At 39.2% G+C, this 19827-nt stretch overlaps 1 protein-coding gene across 21 annotated transcripts in view; it reads right to left on the reverse strand.

Annotated features, from left to right (window-relative positions):
* The window catches only part of ESRRG (estrogen related receptor gamma), a 395543-nt gene that overhangs the window by 219278 nt on the left and 156438 nt on the right, over positions 1-19827 (reverse strand). For 9 of the 21 annotated variants that reach the window (XM_071578763.1, XM_071578716.1, XM_071578708.1 and 6 more), the window contains one exon: positions 9913-10066. The exons of 7 other annotated variants lie outside the window; for them this stretch is intronic. In XM_071578763.1, coding sequence (XP_071434864.1) covers positions 9913-9947 — 35 coding nt within the window. In that variant the 5' untranslated portion in view covers positions 9948-10066. The remainder of the gene's footprint in view (positions 1-9912; positions 10067-19827) is intronic. 5 more of the 21 variants (XM_071578851.1, XM_071578860.1, XM_071578771.1 and 2 more) reach the window with 1 other exon arrangement.

Raw genomic sequence — 19827 nt, forward strand, 5'->3', positions numbered from 1 at the left:
ACATGGCATACCATCTCCCAAAATTTTCACGTGGCCCACACCGATCTGGATTTGCATTATTTTCTTTGAGTTTGAAATTGATTTCTGATGTTCTCTCTGAAGGCCAGCAATTTCCATAATTTGCCATTATTCCTGTATCGCACACTACTCCATGTCACGGGCTAACCACGGAAGGTGTCCAGTGTGGGCTTAACTTTAAGCACAAGAGGTCCTATGGGATGTCTCTGCTACTGCTCACGTGCAGTAATTAAGCATATGCTTATTTACAATGCCATGCAATAGCCTATACCTAACACAGCTTCTTGAAGCTATATAATAGTGGACAAGCAGTAACTGCAAGCAGAATTTGGCATATTGTCTCCACAGATTTGAGCTAATATACCAGTGTCTCAAGACATCACTTCATTTTCATAACAAGGAGGAGATTTAATTTCCATGGCTTTGTATAAAAAGCAATTTGGAAACTTTGCAACAATAATATTGCTTCCCATAAATGCCAAATTGGTAAAAACATTGTAAGAGGAAAACACAGCACACTGACAATATAATTTTTTCTAACTTAAGTACCAGCATTATTCAAAGACATTATACTGCTAAGTATCCAAATAATTCATTCATTTTAAGAACTGAAAGCATAATATTATTTTGTTAATATAAGCTCTCTCTTTCTCAAATCCCTCCTTTCCACTTAAACTGAGGGAATTAACGGCATCTGAAAACACATCTGCATGTGAGGCTTTTATTATCAGTTTTCATGGGTTGTTCTGCCTCGGTTGGGGTGTGCACTTCCCTCTTTCCTGATTACCAAAAAGTAAAAGTAACTGCAATAATGGTTGTAAATCCTTGCTTTGGATGACAAAACAAGCCTCAGGTATCATCATCTCTTCCATTTCTAGTAGGAAAGAGAAAGTTGGCCAGGGAAAACATTGCTTACCTCTAACTTAATGGCATCACTGTAATACAGTCTTTCCAGCTAAAAAGAAACAATAATAACTGAAAATCACTGTTAAAATTTTTATCAAAGATCAAAATTTCTGAGTATGGTAGCTTGGGGTGAGGGGGATGGGGCTGGCAGCATAGTTTTAAGCATAACTTATTAATTGATGAACATCAGGACTTTGTGGTCATTTAACACTCCCTATAAATGAAGACAGGTAACAGTTATTGATCTCACTTTTCCTGGAAGAGGATCCCTGGGCTCAGCATGAGGAGTTTCACTTCTCTCAGTTCATAAATACAAGAATAGAGCTATTGCTCAAATGCCACCCTAACTGCTGAAAATGAAATAAAAGTAAATTTCAGTGCAGTGTGGAAAGCAATACAGGTGGTATTTCCACAGGGCTTTTTTGAGTTGATAGCCCAGGGTTAATATAATCTCAGATTTCCTTATGGGAAATATGGAATTGCCACAGCTGACCCCTGCTATCATTTCAAAATATTTTCTTAGTGAAAGCCTACTCAAACCATAGAAGTATATAAGTTACTGTTCTTATTTATTTATTGATCTAACTTGTGTTACCATGGAACTGCACATTAATGAATTCAGGCTAACAACACACAAGATGGGACACAAGCATCCCTGCTGCCCAGGCAGGAAGCTGGGGCAGGGAACTGGAAGTGCTGCGTTGTTGTACCTGCAACACAACTGTGTTACAAGAAACATCTGCAAATGGCCATTGTCTCTCCTCTCTTATTCTTTTGTCATTCAAGACTTTCCCCCTTATTTTCCTTCCTTCTAGCTATTCCTCCCTAAAACTCTGCAATTGGCTGGTCAAATCAAAAGCTGATCTCTAAAACTTTCTGTGGGGCTGCCACAAGAGCCTCCATCACTGAATATATGTTATCACATGATTTAAACAGAAAAAAAATTAATCCCCTCCCTCTCTTTCTACTCCCCCCTCCCCAAAATGAGAAAAACAATCTCTACATCGCCTGTCCCCCAGGTCAGATTAAAGCTGGATGTCGAAGGAGAGACCTAGAAAGAGGTGCACATCCCTTCCAATGCGGATTTAAGGAGAAGCTGCACAAGTAGATGAACTGTTGAACTCAGTCCTCTGTCTTAAAAATACATTTCATTGGGATCATTAATGCACGATGTAAGTACCCAAAAGATGTAACAGAATTCTGAAATATGAATTAAGGACGTATTGCCATCCCCAGCAAAATAATAAAAGTAGAGAGATTAAGAGGCAAGCATATCTTTTTGAATTGTAAAATAGATTTATAGGTCTTCTAATAACAACTTTTACTCAAACCTTACATAAATAGGCTTATATGATACAAATATTATGTGGGCTATGTGGAAACTACAAGGTCCCTAATCATGTTTAGGGATTACTTGACAGAACAGAGACATTTCATTCCTATTGGACCTAGGGATTACAGCAAAGAAACATCTAATATTCCATTTTTTAATTTCATGCATTTTTTATTTACTTTTAATGATGCTGTATATATTCATCATCCTGAAATATTAAAACAGTATGAAAAAAGTAATAAATTGGTGGAAAATTTAGGGAATGGGAATGCAACAGCACGCAAATCATACACTATCAAGTGCTTGATACACATTTAAAATTACTGTCTAGTACAGCAAAGCCAAATTCCTGGCAGATTTCTGAAGCGCAAAGTCACAATAAGAAGATCAGCAGAACAGACTGAAATAATAGAATATTCATCCCCCTAATCCATATGCAATTCTTTAGGGCTTTTTTTTTAACAATGCATATGAGGTCTGACTGTATTCAGGATTTAAATAAGTTGTCTCTCTCTCTCTCCCGCTTTCTCACACACACACACTCACTCTGTATTTTTGTAAAAAAAAAGTGTATACAGTTATCATTTCTGCTCTACTGCACCCACATTGACAAGGTTAGCACATCTCCTCACACCTCAGATGAAACAATAGCATTTTAAACAACAAAAGTGTTAAAAGAAATACATTTATTCATACCATTGAAACCTCCTGCAACAGCTGTGTTGAAAGGAAAGGGTCCAGTTGCCTGGGAGAGGGATTTTTTTGTTTAATTTTTTTTAACTCTTTCCGACTTCATTCTAAATAATTACTGGTTAATTTAAAGCAATCTCACATGTAGTTACTGGCAATAAAATTTTGAAATCAACATTAATTCTTCAAGATCATGCATGTCTTTCTAGACAGATGTAATTTTAGATGCAGTATTGTATAAAGGGACAGAGAGAGACAAGTAAATCATCAGTCAAAAGACAGACACTGATGATAATGATGATACATGTAGAAAACGTGCTTGAGGATGGGTGACAGGGAGGTGTAGTATAAAACTTCCATTGCCATGCTTGAGATTACCAAATTACTTTGAAGTAGTGCAAAGGCACAACTGAGATATAGACCTTCTTCCAAACAAGTGTATGAAGAAATTCATGGCCTATCATACATAGACATGCAAGCCTGATCCTTAGATCAAGCAGTTTTTACACAGGTTTAACTCTCTGATTAGGCTGCAAAACATCAACATCACAACCTCATTTTATAAGTCATATAAAATGAAGATATAAAATGACTGTACCCAAACATAATACATTTGCAGCTGTAACAAATGGGTGGACTTACTAAATAAAGGTGCCTACACAAGATAATTACTATGGCCACATGCAGGAAGCAGCTTTCACAACCACCACTACAGTTTGAGTCACAACTCTGTTAGTGAGTGAAGGAGCATTAGGACAGGTGATGGTACATGAAAAGCCATCTGGTAAGTGAGAAAGAGCAGCCACATCCTGTGGAAACCTGAATACCCAAATGTAGCTACATGCTATTTGTAGTAACGGGTCTCATGAGAAATGGCCCGGGGTGTAGATTGCTGCAGAGCATTTACCAGGACTTTGGGTTCCTACCTGGTGAGGGACATGCTGATCCAACCCCCTTGAAGTCATGCTCATGTGTTATTAGCCAGACTGTGATATCAGTTGACATTATTGCTATTGAAATTGCAAGGTTACTATTCTAATTCAACACAGGCTAAACAAGCAACGTAAAACATATTTAATGAAAGATTTTCCTTTTGCTTTCATGACATCCATCTACTGATAGAGTCCAAACTTACTGGTGCTTATTGCTTACAGGCACATAATTATTATTGATAGATTGAGGGGAAAAAATCTTAAGCATACTGAAATCAGCAGGAGCAGCCCCCCAACAATAGGGCTAGAATACATCCATCCTATATATATGTCTTGCAAGCACATAAGCAAAGAATAAGCACTCTTAGAAATTATTCAATCTGTACTAGTGAGAAAATTGTGAAGTTGGACAAGGAAATAAAAGCAAATGAACATAAAACTTGTGCTAGAAAATACAGTGAACGAACAGGGTCTATTAAAGCACAATGAACTTTGGAGAGAAGGCCTGATAGACACCCTGAAGAGCTGCATTGGACCGAATCTGAAAGGCACAAGCGGCAGCAGCTTTGATGCAAATGTACCATGGTTTTAAAAGACAAGACAATTAAGTAAAAGTACGAAGTACCATCTCATTTTTGGAGGAGAGCAAAAAAAATGCTACAGAAGGAAGTCGGGATTTATTGAAGAGGAATACAGAGCACCCAGTGAAAATTAGCGTATGCCTGAAATACATTAGTGCTACTCTTCCTTTTGCTATCCTTTATTTTACAGGACGTAACCATATCTATGTGAGTTTTTATTTTAGTGAAGACAAGAGCTCTTTGTGACAGTGAAGGCTAGAAAAGAGCAGCAAAGCTTTTGCCCAAATTCCATACTTTGTTCCAAAGCAGAGAGCTATTAAATCTTTTCTAGAAGTGTTTCTAAATACACTTTTTAATGTGCACAAAGAATATTTTGTTTCCTTGTACAGATTCAGAGAAGTGGTTCAACCCATTCTTTAGAAAGCCTCTAAGCAAGCACTGCAAGACATATATTTGGAATATGAAAGTTTAATCCTTCTCATTAAAACATGACAAACTTATAATTAATTGAGAATGGAGTCAATAATGAGAGCATACTTCAAAGTAATGATATTGGTACTATCAACTTGTAATATGGGAATACACCATAGAAACTGAAGTATAATATGGAAAAATTACAAGTCAATTAAAAAAAAGAACAGCCTGAAAGTTTTGCCTTGAGTCCAATCTTTAAAACACAAATTTTAAACCCTCAGAAGTTACATTTTCCTGATAATACATTATGTTGTTTTCCTGTGATGAGAAATAATTCAAGGTCTTACATTGCCTGATTAATCTCTCAACCAATATTTAGAAAAGGTTTCTCTTTGAGCTAATCAAACTTGACAAAAGCAATCTTCAAACTATGTCACATTCATTGATTTGTAAGATATCTCAAACTTGTGTTTTATTAAATGTAGTTTAAATTAGTAACAGCTCTAAATTCACCTGCTTATGACACCCCCTGAATCTCACAGACAGTACATAAGGTAGGTAAAAAGATGGCACATGCAGATTAAAATTATTGGGACAAACTGCTGCTTTTTTTTTCTTCTTTTTTTTTTTTTAATGAAGGATGTTGTTTTAGCTTTAAGATAGCACTCAGATACATCCCTATTGCTCACACTACATTGCGTTTTGGGGGATAGTTGTTGATGGCATTCAGTTTACTTTTCCTTTAGGTAATTGCCCTGATCTTACAGGATAAGGTATGTCCACCAATCCTCCAAACGATACTTATGTCTTTATCCATGTGAAAGAGGCCAACTTTCAATATACAATTTGATGACACTCTTAGGCCTTCAGTATCACAATATTATGATTAGGTTAAAGGACATCCCTCCAGAAAAGCAATGTTGTGATGGTACCACTGTCCATATGAGAACAACTACTAAGGAAGCACTACAGCACTGACTGGTAGGGAACACTGTGGGGAAGCATGGAAGTACCATCCCAGTCTTTGCTTCACTAACAGTTAGTGTTGATATTTTCTTTTCTTTCTCTAAGTGGTCATATGTGTGCAAACAAGATTTTCCCATAGTTTGAGAAAGCCTAAATTTGGTTGCCTGACTCTGAACACTAAAAGAGATTGCCAAGTTAGCAAAGCTGAGCAGGAGGGAAAAACAACTGTGGGAGAGATGTAAGCATTAATTCTCTACTGTAAATGTCCCAAAAAGAAGTCAGGCCTCCAGCTTACTCTTCCTCTCAACTCACACTTAAGTTCTGGATAAGTAAGTTTCTGAGCTACTGACTCCTCTCCATTTCCTCATGGTTGTGTGCAAGCGAGAAACTGCATTTCTGGCAATGTCTGTGATAAAATAATACAATATAACTCAACACTCCATTAACAAAGGCACGTGTATTAGAAGTTGTTAGTGCAAATCTTTTTCGGACTCAAGGAAGGATATCCAAATATTGGGTAACACACTCTGGGAAGACTATCAATTTCTTTATATAAATGGGCCAACACTTTTAAAAGCACTTCAAAGCACTTAACTAAAGCAAACAAGCACTTGAACTTCAAATATATAACAAGAGAAATCATTGGCAAGTATGACTTTGCTTAGGAAATTCTAGTATCTTTGTGACCTTTCATTTTTACAGTCTCCTCATGAATAGAGCACCAGGCTCTCATCTCAACTTCGGCTCTACTGCAAGATATGGAACTAGTGGGGTGAGAAACCACCTATACCTGTTTATTTCTTTTTGTTAAAGCAAACGGCTTTGGTTTTACCTATACAGCAATCCTGGGTCCATAACAGACTTTATCTAACAGCTTCTGATTCTGAAACCTTGTTTTGTCTCTTATTTGGCCTTTAAAGTAGACTTTTTCCATCTTATAAACCTCATTTTCCCTGATATCTATAGTAGCTAAGCCTTGATTTGGGAATATAACATTTGCCAAACACTGTCCTATTAATTCCCAACAGCTATGAAATAACTTGCTACTCTCAGGAAAAGGGTGCCTTTGGTAACCAGTCTCATCATGGCACTAAGTGTCATGTGCATCATTTACGTCTTTATATTTATAACAGATTCCCTAGTTACGGCATTATATACAAACACATTGGTTGTTTCTTGACCAGATTGGTGTGATCTGATTCACATGTACTTTTCTGCTGATAAATCAGTATGCAAATGAGTGAGCTGTAAGACTATTCTGGAGTTTTCGATGGTATAGTTTTATTTAAATTGATGTCCAGCTCAAGTACGTAGTTGGTCCCAAGAAGCAAGAAGGTGGTGTTTAAAACAAGTTGTTTTGTTCAGCAGAAGGTACACCTGTTTCCTAAAATCCTGCAACATTTTTTATTTCTCTCTGAATATGTTTTGCACATAGTCTGCATAATGTGGCAGAAAAGAGGTGATAGAATAAACCTTTACTTTAAACTGGTCATTACAATTTCACAGAGAGGAAACAAAGTATTTGTAAACTGTATTCTGGAGCTCATTGGCCATGCTGGGATTGCAGTTTGCCAGTTTTAGGGGACATGCAGAACATTCTGATGGTGGTACTGGCTGACTGCGATTTGTACTCATTAGTCTGGTAATGGACATTCTTGAAACCCTATTTTGGCCAGAAAAACCCACAAAATTAATATTTTTTTAAACTATGAACTGGTTTAAAATATGCTAAAGCATCAGACTATGCACAGTTCCTAAAAGAAATAGGTTTGAAAACTCTCTGAAATGCCACCTAAGTTATAATTGGGTTTTAATGTATAAAATGGCTCAGTAACTCAAATGTTTGTAAAAGAAAACAGTCTTTCCTAGAGTTTATGAGGTGGTAAGTCTATTTCTTAGAAGGATTAACTATGCAGTCTGATTTCAAATACAAGCCCCTCCTAGCATATGCTCTCCACAGCTGACACTTTGAGAGCACACAGTTTACCAAATTAATATTCCAGGACCCAATTCTGATATTAAAATTCCTCAGCTCCCGCCTTGAGGAAGTGCCTTGGTTTCTACAGTAGTAGTTTTACTTCCTGCTTTTAAACAACAAATGAACTCAGGATTAAGACCTGTTCCTCATGCATTTTGGTCTGCTGAATGACAAATTAAATTTGTATGCACAGGATGCATATCATGACATTTCCACTGTAAACTAAAAAAGAAAAACAATCCAAAACCCAGAAAATGAATAACATTCAAGAATAATACAATACTCATTCACTTATAGAAAAGTGTTAGTAGCAAATGCATATTAAAAAACCAGATGAAGTACAGCCAGGACAGCATAAAGAATGCTGTTGAGGAAGAATGCCTCAAATAGCGTCCCTTTTTAGAACAGACAAAACAAGAGTATGGCAAAAGAAAATGTAATTTGGTTTTGAACACACTGCAAATAAGTAACAAGATGTAATAATTTAGAAAGCCCTTCAAGAGCCCATGGCTTTGATAGAAATGAATTAAAGGTGAGATGGAATTAAAGAATAGAAGAATAAACTTAGACAAGATGAACCGAGAGAGAAAAAGAGACAAATGCTGTGAAAAGAAACAGATACAGGGGAAGTAGTGGTCTACTTTCTAATAATAGATTCATCAACAGAATATCTGTATGCACTAACAACTAATTTGAGAATCCTGAATTCTGATCCTCATTTCCAGAGATTGCAACTACATTAAAAAAAAAAAAAGAGAGACTTAAATTCCTCATTACTAGAAATAGATTGATTTGCATGAGAAAAGTGAGGTTAGATTCCCATTTCATTTACAAATATTAAGCTCATAAAATGAAGTCTCAAAGGAAGTCTTAACTCCCAGGCTAACACTTCCCTCCTGCTGGTGACAGCATCATTGTCCCTGGGACTGACAAATAACATGTACAATGACCACAGGGAAGGGGCAGTTTGAGTGAGCCCAGTAAAACCTGAACAAGGGCTTAGGAGATGACCATGAGGATTTGTAGTTCTGCTCAGTATTCAAAGATAAATAGAGAAACATCCAAGTGGGATGTACTATCAACAGCACCTCACAACACAGGTCAGGGGCAAATAGCTCGAGCCAGTCAGAAACATGGGACCATTCAGTAGCAGCAGAAGGATGTGGTAAGTGGAGCAATTTCCAAAGCTGCAGTCATACTCAACTTTTCTATTTCTCATTAGCTTTCCTACCTTCAGCAAAACTTGCTGGTGCACAAGGCCAGCTACTTTGTTTATTCTTAAGTACATAAATGTAAAATGACCAGAGAAACATGAGTTTACCCTGGCACAGAAGTCAATTGTCAGACTAATCCAGCATGGTGTATATGTTGCGCACAAGATGATGGCCGATACTCTGCAGTCAGCGCAATTTAAACTGCCTGTTGGTTTCAGCTTTTAAAATGTTTATCAAATTCTAACTTTATTTTGTTGGGTTTTGGGGGGGTCAGCTTGGGAAGAGAAAGGGGAATAAATGGTGTTAAATGTAATAGAAGCAAATCTCAGCATTTAAATTACCTCCTGCTTTAGAAAGTAGCTCAAGGATCTAAATATTTAACTCTTATTTTTGTGTTTTAGTATTGTAAGCACAGTTGCTTATACAGTTAAGAGCCACCTTAGCATTCATCAAAACTATACAGAATATGAGACAACCCTTTGTTTTGAAGGTAAAAGTTTGCTTTACCCAAGACAGCAGCTTGTCAACTTCTAGGACCTTCAGCCACTATTCTCTCATACATAAGAGTCTAACATGTTTCCTTTTTTTTATAACTTACTGAATATGTTAACAGCAGCTAAAATGCATTTCTTTAACATAACTCAAATGCTGTCTCTGATCATCCTGGACTACAGGAAAGTTCAAGAGCAGGATCAAAATTTAAAAGGTTTGTTTAAAGATTAAGCATGAGCCATTGCTGCATCTGAAGCGATACACTTCAGGATGTAAACAACCCCCCCGCTGCTGGCTGTGGTCTCCCACCACCCCCCGGGCAGCTCCTGTGCTCTTTCCACCAGACAAATCGCAGAGGAGAGGGAGCGAACCCCCTTCATGGACTCACCATCCTTTTCTAGTCACATTCACTACGCATTGCATTAGAAAATCGTAACGGTGTTAAAATATTTTGGCAGGATTTGTTATGGCCAGATCACTCACTTCCTTTGGGACACACAAAGCCTCCTCTGGCAATGAAACAGCCCAAATGTCAGCAAATCCTATAGAACAGAAAACGGTCTGTCAATGTAAAGCCTAAATGAAGCTCCAATTAAACAAAACAAAACCGCATAACATAAAAATGCACATACAGAAAAAAGAAACTACCTGGAATTGTTCACATTTTATTAAGGTTTCTTCCCCCCCCCTCCCACCCTCCAGAAACTTTTGAACAGCATTACAATGAATTCATCACAAGGTGCTATTAGAGCACAAGCTTCCTCCAAGTGTTACCAATTCACAGACAGATTAGAGGGCACATTAATAACATAGTTAATATGAAGTGTTTAGAGCCTTTACGTCGGTGACAAATACGACTCAGCCAAATTTCCTGACCATTGAGGCCACGGAGGAACAATTTGGTAGATTTCATCAACAGTTCTAATTATGTTCCTGTCAAGTCGAGAACAAAGTAATCCATAACTGGGGGGCTGCTTGGAGACAGTGCCACGCGAGAGTAATTTATGCCCAGGGCCCTCGCTGTAGTTAGTGTGCACAACACTTGACTAACAAGTGGGTTCAAAAAAAGGAATTTATTAGGGAAAACACAGCCCTCCAGCTCCGAGCGGTTCATCAGGTGCAGGCTTAGCAGGAGTTATGAGGCGCAGTCTTCTGGTTTATACAAGCATCTGAAGTCCACACGGCCTCAATGTGTTCTAAACCATGGATTTCAGCCCAAAGCAATGTATAGGCTTCTGCTGGAGCTAGGTGAGCTCACTGCCAAAGCCAGGGTGTAACCCAGTCCCTTCTAAAATCATCTCAGTATTTGGGACATCGGCAGTACCATCTCAGAGGCTGGGCGGTACCAATGCCCTCTTGCAATCCTATAAATAACACACTAATGAAAGATGCAGAGGGATTATTAGTAAAAGTAAACTAAAATATCACAATATGCAATGTGTTTCTTACCACAGCCCAACTGGGAAAAAGGCTGAGAAAGGGAAGGCAAGGTGGGGAGAGGTAAATGGCGGAGAAGCTGTCGTGTAATTTTGAGTCATTTTCCACTGTGATCTATATTGGGATATGGCTTCTATCCTTTCAAAGAGGATAATTTTATCTATGACACTCCTGCTGCACTTCACCAAAAGGCAGGAATGTTTCCCCAGCACTGAAAGTGCAAAGTCTGACAGTGGTCATTCAGGACCAGTTACTTGCATCTGTAGTGAGATGTTAGAAAAAGTTAAATGATGCATTTCAAATGTATTTAAGAACAGTATCTGGAAACACAGGGAAAAACATTAGCAAAAAATTAGATCCATGTGAGAAATACAAAACATTCAATGGGTTTTAAAGCACAGTTTGCTGAATGCAGCTGTGGGCATACAATACTGTCAGTAGTTTTATGTTTTTATTTAACAAGATAAAAAACACCACACTTAAAAAACGCAAACATAATTTTACAGCTCTTTCTTTGATAGTGAAGGAAAAAAGTTTATAAAAGTGCTACCAAGTAGCCAAAGCAATAGCCTACTTTAGTGGGCCAAACATCAGCTCAGATAAAGGGAGTGTTCAAACCAAGGACCTCTTTCAGATTGACTTGCCATGCAGCCTCAGGAAAGTGACCTTCCTCACCCACATTCCCCACTGGTATAATGGGGACAGGTATGTGAATGCAAGGATGTTGTCCCCACGTGACATTATCTTGCCAATGAGTTTTTGACTATACAAATGTTACTGGTTTCACTAACCTATAGGTTTTAGTTCACATTTTAAATTACTAGTTGACCATCGGCACAGAGGAAATGCAGAGCACAGTTGTGGAGCACTTCATTGAAACCCTGAATTTCTCCTTTCACAACCAACTAAAGTTTCTTAACCAGATTTGCTTGAACCTATACACTCTCTGAAGTCAAATATAGGGACTTCCCCAGCACCTACTGAGTGGGAAAGTAATTGTCCTGTATGACTTGAGCTTCACAGAATTATGATTACTTGCACCCAAGGATAAAAAAACAAAACAAAACAAAAACAAAAAACATTTTAAAAGCAGCAGTGGCTTAAGCTTTGCAAGGAGGGAAAGAGGAAATGGAAGGACACAGTCCCATTTTGCAGATATGAAAAGAGAAACTTCTCTGCAAGTAAGACAGACTAATTCAGAAGCCAAGCAATGCCTGGACGTTATAATTCCCAGACTCGTGATTCAGTCACAAGACAGGCTTCCTTTCCTGGTGAAGTGTCATGCTGCTGCATGCTTCTGTTACAGAACACATCTTAACAAAGTGTAGCAAAAGCATGATGATCCCATTAAGTATCTAACATCTAATACCTTGTGAAAACTAATTTAGTGCTTTATCAAATCTCTAGTTTGTATGTAGAGCATAAACTGGCTACATTTGCTAATAGGGCAGATTGACCTATCCCATATATTATCAAACCACATCAAAGTCTGCTGGAGGATGGAGCCTTAGCTACTTATTATCCCTTGCATTAACTCTCTCACTAGCTACTCGACCAATATATTTTCCTGTAATACATCTGTCGTGATTTTGCAGGGAAATCAGCAATTCTGAACAGTGCAGCAGTTAGATAACAGGACTAAACCCATCATGGTCGCCTGGCTTTCCAATCCACTGTTAATTGGCACGGACAGAGGCTCTTAGAGCTGGGTTTGCACAACAGCATGCCACTGCTGGGCCCCAGAGATTCGGTCTCTTAGTTAGGTTTGTATTTTTAGAGCTTGAGTAATTCACATGATTTCTTCACGGTATATTACAAGTGAGAGAAATAAAGTTAAATGCCAACACTTTCATATTCACACGATTTTTCCCCCTTCCTTTAGGCTGAAAAGGGTCATATTTTGCAAGAGAACATGTGGCTTGGTAATCAGGAAAAAATAAAAGGCTAGAATATTAGTAATAATAATGTTAGCAATATTAGATCCAATGAGAACATCTTTCTTGGCTTGGATGCTATGCAATCGTATTCCCACATGTTTATTTAGGGTCTTACTTGTGACACTGCCTAATGAATTATACATCTGAAACCATGTTACTGTCTGGAAACTTGCATATATGGCTAATAGAGGGTTTTGTTTGTTGTGTTGCTTTAAAACCACAATCACTATTATTTTCTGTTAGACTGTGTTTGTCTTTGGACTTGGAAATCCTGAGCCATTGTACATGGGTCTCTTACTGACCTTTCTGACCATCTGATTGCCTGTGATCACTGTAACCCAGGAGTTAGTAGAGAAATAGGAAAAACAGACCAAAATGACAAAATACTCTCACTTCGAAAAGAAATCCACTCAACAGAAATAAAAGATGCCTGCCTTACTTTGCACATGTGATTGTAGATAGTTCTGAAATATAATTATATCCATTGTACAACCCTAGCTGTTTGCATTTAATCCTACATTTATTTTCTCTTTGAACAGCTTCTCAAGCACTGTCACCTTCTTTTCCCTTCTAAATTGTGGCCCTCCGTGTCTATAAACACTAATAAAAACAAGTAAAAGGCATTTGTGGGGGGATGTTGGCATGTTATTAGAAGTTTGTATCGTTTCTTGGTGATCCCTGATCCCACAGATGACAGATCATTTTTAATCCAGAAAATATTAAAAGCTGTTTACAGCTCAGCTGTGGTTTAGTATCACCAACTCAGGCAGGCCGATACACTCTTCTACAGGGTAAACTTCTGAAAAGTAAACTTTTAGCTACTGGGAATAAATCAGATAACAACAACAAAAAGGTGGGCAGCGAGTTAAAACACTACAATTCTACCTTACTGAATTGAACTGCAAATCTTCGGAGCTTTATCCCCCCCATTCCTTTCCCTCTGTATTCTTCTTCTTCTGTTTTTATGTTGAAATCACAGGAACTACGCAGCCTAGCAAGGCTGTAATCACCCAGCAGGAACCTGGCACAAGCACAATGCAACCACCAGCCAGGCAGTGGGGAACTGAAGGAAATCTCTCTCCCTCCCCCTGAGGTTTCTTAAAAGGGGCTCGGCGTGAATGAATCTTCCCGGTAGCCACCAACAATTTCTTATTCCTTCCGAGCAATCATCAATTTCAGCATCAAGTGGTTTAGTGGCTCTACAACTGGTAGTGGCAGTGGAGTAAGCCCAGCATGCAAACGTTTTGGCTAATTTAAAACCCTTGTGCTGCCGAATCAAACATGACAAGACAACAGTAAAAAGAGAGGCTATTATCCCAAATGAGAGTTGGCGGATGGCTGAATTGGCTTGAGTGGCAGAGACAAAAGAGGTGAAGGAGCAGGGACAACAGGCATGATAATACCAGATACAGCATGCACTTTCTCCCCCACCCCCAGTGCACTAACATGTATTGCTACCTGGAAAAAAAAAGGCAGTGTTTCCAAGTTTCACGGCCAGGCATTAAAAAAAGACTCAAATCCAATACCTGGTAAATCATCAGCCACGTGAGTATAGAGAAATGTAACTTAAAGACATCACCCTTTCAATAGAAACCCTAACATTCTGAAGACAAAACCTGTCATTTCCTACCTGAATTCATGTCCTGCTACCCCAAGCTCACTCTCATGACTTGAGAAGCAACTGATTTAGGATAGAATGACCTTAAAATAAGAATAATCTGTGATGTGGCTACTGGTGAATAGCTGCTACACACAACAAGCTCACGAAGAGCCCAGATCACAAAGGGCTGCTGGGGAGGAAATGTGGAGGGCAGAGGAATTAATTTTGCAAGGCATTTGGGAGACCACAAGAGTTCTCATGATGTTGAGAGCCATGAACCCTGGTGATGGCTTGCAGCTCACAGAATGATGACCTGTGGGATCACTGGAGAGCAAGCAAGTTGTCTTTTGCAAGATTAACAATTTAAAAGTGCTGAAATTAATTTTGTTTAATAGCTGTGGGTGCAGACTCCTTACAAAGTAGGTTGCAAGGTCAGCAAGCCTCCTAAAGCCTTTTAAAATGCAGCTTTTTATAGGGACAGTAGATTTAGGGTGGCTTAGGGCTTAAAGATCCAAAAAGCAAGAGAAGGGTAAGAGGTCATTTCCTACCACTTCCAAATCTTGGATGAAGACATCTTCTCTGCTTCGCTTCTCACTCTATGACATACACTTATTGGGACATTAAAAGCCACTTGAGGCAGTATGGGTTTCTTAGGGTAGGCAAGGTGAAAAAAAGACATTAAAATCAAACATGAGAACCAGATTAACCAGTAAACAGTAGGCTCATCAGAATCATACTGGAACGTGCCTACCTGCATTGCAAAAAAGGCAGTGGGAGGGAAATAATCTAGGAGAATGAGAGACTGGCAGGGGGAAGACAAGGGCAGAGACAGTGCTCCCACCCCTGCCATCATTCAGGAGCAGTTCACCTATGATTCACATCTGCCTTAAACAAGATCATTACACTCTAAATTACTGTACTGTAAAGAGTATTTCAAGGAACAGCTGGGCTCAACAGTAAAACTAAAACGAACCATTTAAAAGGCACTTGCTCAGCTTCACACCCGAGCACATGTGAACCAGCGCTCACAATATACCAAAATCCGCTATTAGTGCTCCCTTATAGGACACTTTTGTCCTACATGTTTAGCAACAGCATCCAAGCAATGGCACAGGTAAAGTTCATCGTGAGTGCAAGCCTGGGAAATACAAACAGGGTATTTGTTTTGCACCACTGTGTAGGATGGTCTGAATTTGCTGTATCCCAATGCAAAACGCATTCAGTATTTATAGATATCCTCTTGGTCTAGCAAACACATATTCCCAGGGAACCAAGAACTCCAGCAAGGCCATGATCACAACAGATATAGCACCTGGGTTTGTTTCATCCTTCCCAATTCTTTGAAATCTTTTTCCCCATGATGTGAAGGAAACACAGCACTTAGTTTTCAAAGAAAAACTGAAACCAGTAACATGCTAAGCATCAGACATGCCAGCTGTCAATACACAGCCCACTCTGGGACAGGCAGATGTCACCCAACAGAGATCAGCCACACAGGCAAGCAGAAACACTTAAGCCTTTGCAGCATGTTGTCCTGTGTAACCAAATGCAGTTGCTATGATCTTGCAGATGGAGGGGGCCCCTTCCCTGGCAATGAGGTAACTGACGGTCATTAGAGAGGACAGAATTAATTCTGCTGCGAGCCTGGCGCTGACAGTGGCTGAAGTGAGTGTGCCAGCCATTTTTCTCAGTCTCTTCCACAGGGAGCTGGAACAAAGAAAGGAGCCCTTGGGAAATACTGAAGACACTACATGAAAATAATTTTAGATCTGTATTAATATTGCCACTGAATATTGTGTGCTTTCAGACTGGCATACACTGCTGTATGTGGTGTTTGTTCCCTTTCTTTGTCTCAAAGTTGAATTCATATCCTTACACAGCACTCCAAGAAAAGTCCAGTTCACAGTTGAGCAAGGAAGTGCTTGAAAGGCAAGTCTGATACAGGTCCTTAGGGCACCTCATCCATCCTGTACTTGGATGGCATTCTCCACCAAGGGACCCCATTAGGAAGGAAGGGCAATCTGAAATCCTAACTCAAAGCAGTGGGAAACAGCACCAACGTACTGGTATAGCAGGGATGGATGAGTCTCCATTTGTCTTCAAAGCATGGGAAGCCAATATATCTGCTTCATAGCAAACTCAACTTTACTTTCCAACCTTGTAGTGTACTTAAAGCTAAAATGTACATCATCTTTCTATCTGGGGATAAAGCAGCAGAGAAGTGTCACCCAAGACTCAAACAGATTGGAAGCGACGCACTTCCAATGCAACTCCATACAGCAGAACACCCAGAGATATACTCTGTGTTTAAAATCAATTGCTCAGGAAGGCATCGCCACAAGGTACAAAAGGTTTCCTTTCCCCTCCATGCAATGGAATAATTCAGAAACATCTTACGCTAGTACAAAGCTTGCTGGAAAAAACAGTTGCTGTAGGAATGCTATCAATACCAGAGGTATCACAGGTCCTACTCTCCCTACAGAAGGTTAGGCCCTTCCAAGCAGGAAGAAACAATATGTTTGTTCTATGGCCAAAGTAATTATAGACTTGTCTATATTGCTTTATATTTCTCTTTTCATAAAAGAGCTTTGTATTGGTGTTGAACAAGCAGAGTTGTGAGACTGGAAGTCTCCAATCTAAACTCAGGTCTGGCAGAAGTAGAAACAGCTTCACTCACTTGACGAAAGGTGATTCTGTTTATATCAGGACTAAACACGGCCAAAGGACCTTTCTTCAACACTGCCTGCTAAAATATTTAAGCTTAAGCAGGTGTAATTCCCTCACAGATAATATACAAGTACACATCTTTGGACTTCTCTTCACATATTAGTGTAGCAACTATGTAATGTTACAGGAGGAACTCACATTCTTCATCCACAGGGGCAGTTTCAAGAACACAGAGATTCAAATACTGTGACATGAAACATATATTGTATTTTTGAAAGCTCGTCATCTGCTTATAGAACTCTCTGTCCAGGGCTATTCTTACCATTTCAGCAGTATCTGTTGTTCCAGGAGAGATCCTCCTGCACCAGGAGCTGTACAAGTCAGTGAGAAAAGACCACCAAGACCAATACAAACTGCAATTCAGAGAGACCAGCCAGAGAGCTGCTGGGAACACACATGCTTCTTGTGCTCCAGCCAGAAGCCTAAACCTAAAGGTTATCCTGTCCTAGCATAGCACCATATCACCTCTAGCGCCAATAGGGCTGTCCAGAACTGTATATATCTACTTACCTATTCAATTCATATCAGGAAGAAAGGAGAAAGAAAAAAAGGAGAGAGAAAAAAAAAAGCAAGGTCAGGCACTTACGTATGAGCCACATACCTGGTATGAGTAACAGCAACCTCACACGGACCCAAACCCCCCAGTCTAACAGCAGAAGCTGCCTCCTCCTGCTCAGTGCACAATTGATTGTTCATGCCAGCTCACTCCAAACACCACTTCTCTTCCTATCCACCTTCAAGATCACAAAATACCTTCCACCAAAAGTCTTTTCATGCATATGCATACATTGTCTCTGAATCCAGCAAGAAGGCTAATCTAGGTATTCTGCTCATCTACAAAACCTAATGAGTGTGGACTAAAACAAGGAGAGCTATGTTCTCTGATATGCTAAGAAAACTTACAGGGTATCATCCTAAGTGACTGCAAAAAAACATATGAATGAGATGCCTAACAAGATTCTCAAAAACCTCAGATTAAAACTCCTTGACTCAGATCTTGACATTTTTTCCCCTAAAAGGCAGACTTTGAATTAGTCCAGACCAGCAAGTGTGGGAAAATGCAAGAGCTGCCCTCTTCCATCTGATTCTACTTGGGATTGAACACTTCTCTCACAACAAAAAGTCGTTGCCTCAAAAGCTTTTTTTTCCCCCTAAACCTTTAAAGTTCTAAGGACCACTCAAAAAAAGTCTCCACATACACCAGTGAAACATGAAGTCCAACCATCCCCTCGCCATTGTTGTGCCTCAGCACTATGTGCCCACATTACGGCACTATTTCTGAATGACTTGCAAAAGAAGGGCAAGAGGGGAGAGTTTGAACAAGAGATCTGAACATAAAACAACAAAAAGCCAGCCTCAGCTGCAAAGGATTTCCAAGAGCTTCTGCCTGTGTGTGACATAGGTGAAAAGAAGTTGCTCTTTCTCTGAAACACCAAAAACCTCAGATTCCGCCAGTGATTTTTGACACGTGTGTATTTATATGTACATTTTAAAATATATAAATAAATATAGGTAGCAAGTGCTAATTTGACTAAAATCATTGCCATACCCAAAATTATTAAGCATCAGTTCCCGGAGAAACATCAAGCCATGGTCATGATACCAAACGTTATCCTCTTCACCTCAGCATCTTTACTCCTGACAACCATAAGGCCAGGACACACCACACTCTGTAATGGTTTTCCCAAAGCCATGGTAAGGCTCAGATGAATCTGATGCCTACTGCAATGCTCAGAAAACTGGGAAGCTTACTGTTTTCATTGGGAAAAAAAAAAGTAACCTTGCAGTCGCCTTTGAACTTCTGTCTGTACCACTGGGACAAGCACACTCAATATTGGGAAGAGAAGCACTAGGAGGGCTTTTATGAAGCAGTACAAAGAAAAAAAAAAGAGGCAAAAAAGGTGTTACAACACGTCCTGTTCCTACTCTACTAATACTTTTTTTTTTGGAGATAAAGCCTCCTTCTGTCAGAAAAAATATCACCTATTTTCAATAGGACTTTAGGTCTAGTCTATGTAGAGGATTTCCAGAGCAGCTGTTATTGCAGCATCAAACATGTTAAGAATACTGAGCCAATTAATCAAAGCATTCCAATTCACACACACACACACATAAAAAAAAATCAAGAAAACTTGAAGCCCAAGAAGAAAACAAGGTAGTGAACACTGAATTAATTTTTTTGCCTCTTTTCCCTCAGGCATGTAGAGCAGTCATTAGGGAACAGTCCAAAGAAGCTGAGGAAACTCATTATCAATACAGCAAAGCATGGCCAGGTTGCTGTTTGGGGTTGTTTGTTTTTTTTTCACTTTTTCCTTTCATACAGGGATGAAGCATGAAGAGACTTTTGGGACCTGACTGTGTTATGGAGCAGGAACAACCTGCCTCCCGCCCTGCTCTGCAAACCATTCCATCAGCAGAAGTCTCCGGCAGGTCGGAGACAGACTAACTTCTCCAAGGTATTAAATTAAAAGATGTTGAATTAAGTTAAACGCCCCACATTGAATTGACATTTCCCTTTTTTAATGCAAGCTAAGATTGATGAAAAATACCACTTATCTACATTAAGGGTCAAAATATCCAGCAAAAGAAGCCTTTGGTTCAG

Source organism: Pithys albifrons, chromosome 2 (genome assembly GCF_047495875.1).
Source record: "Pithys albifrons albifrons isolate INPA30051 chromosome 2, PitAlb_v1, whole genome shotgun sequence".
Lineage (NCBI taxonomy): Eukaryota > Metazoa > Chordata > Aves > Passeriformes > Thamnophilidae > Pithys > Pithys albifrons.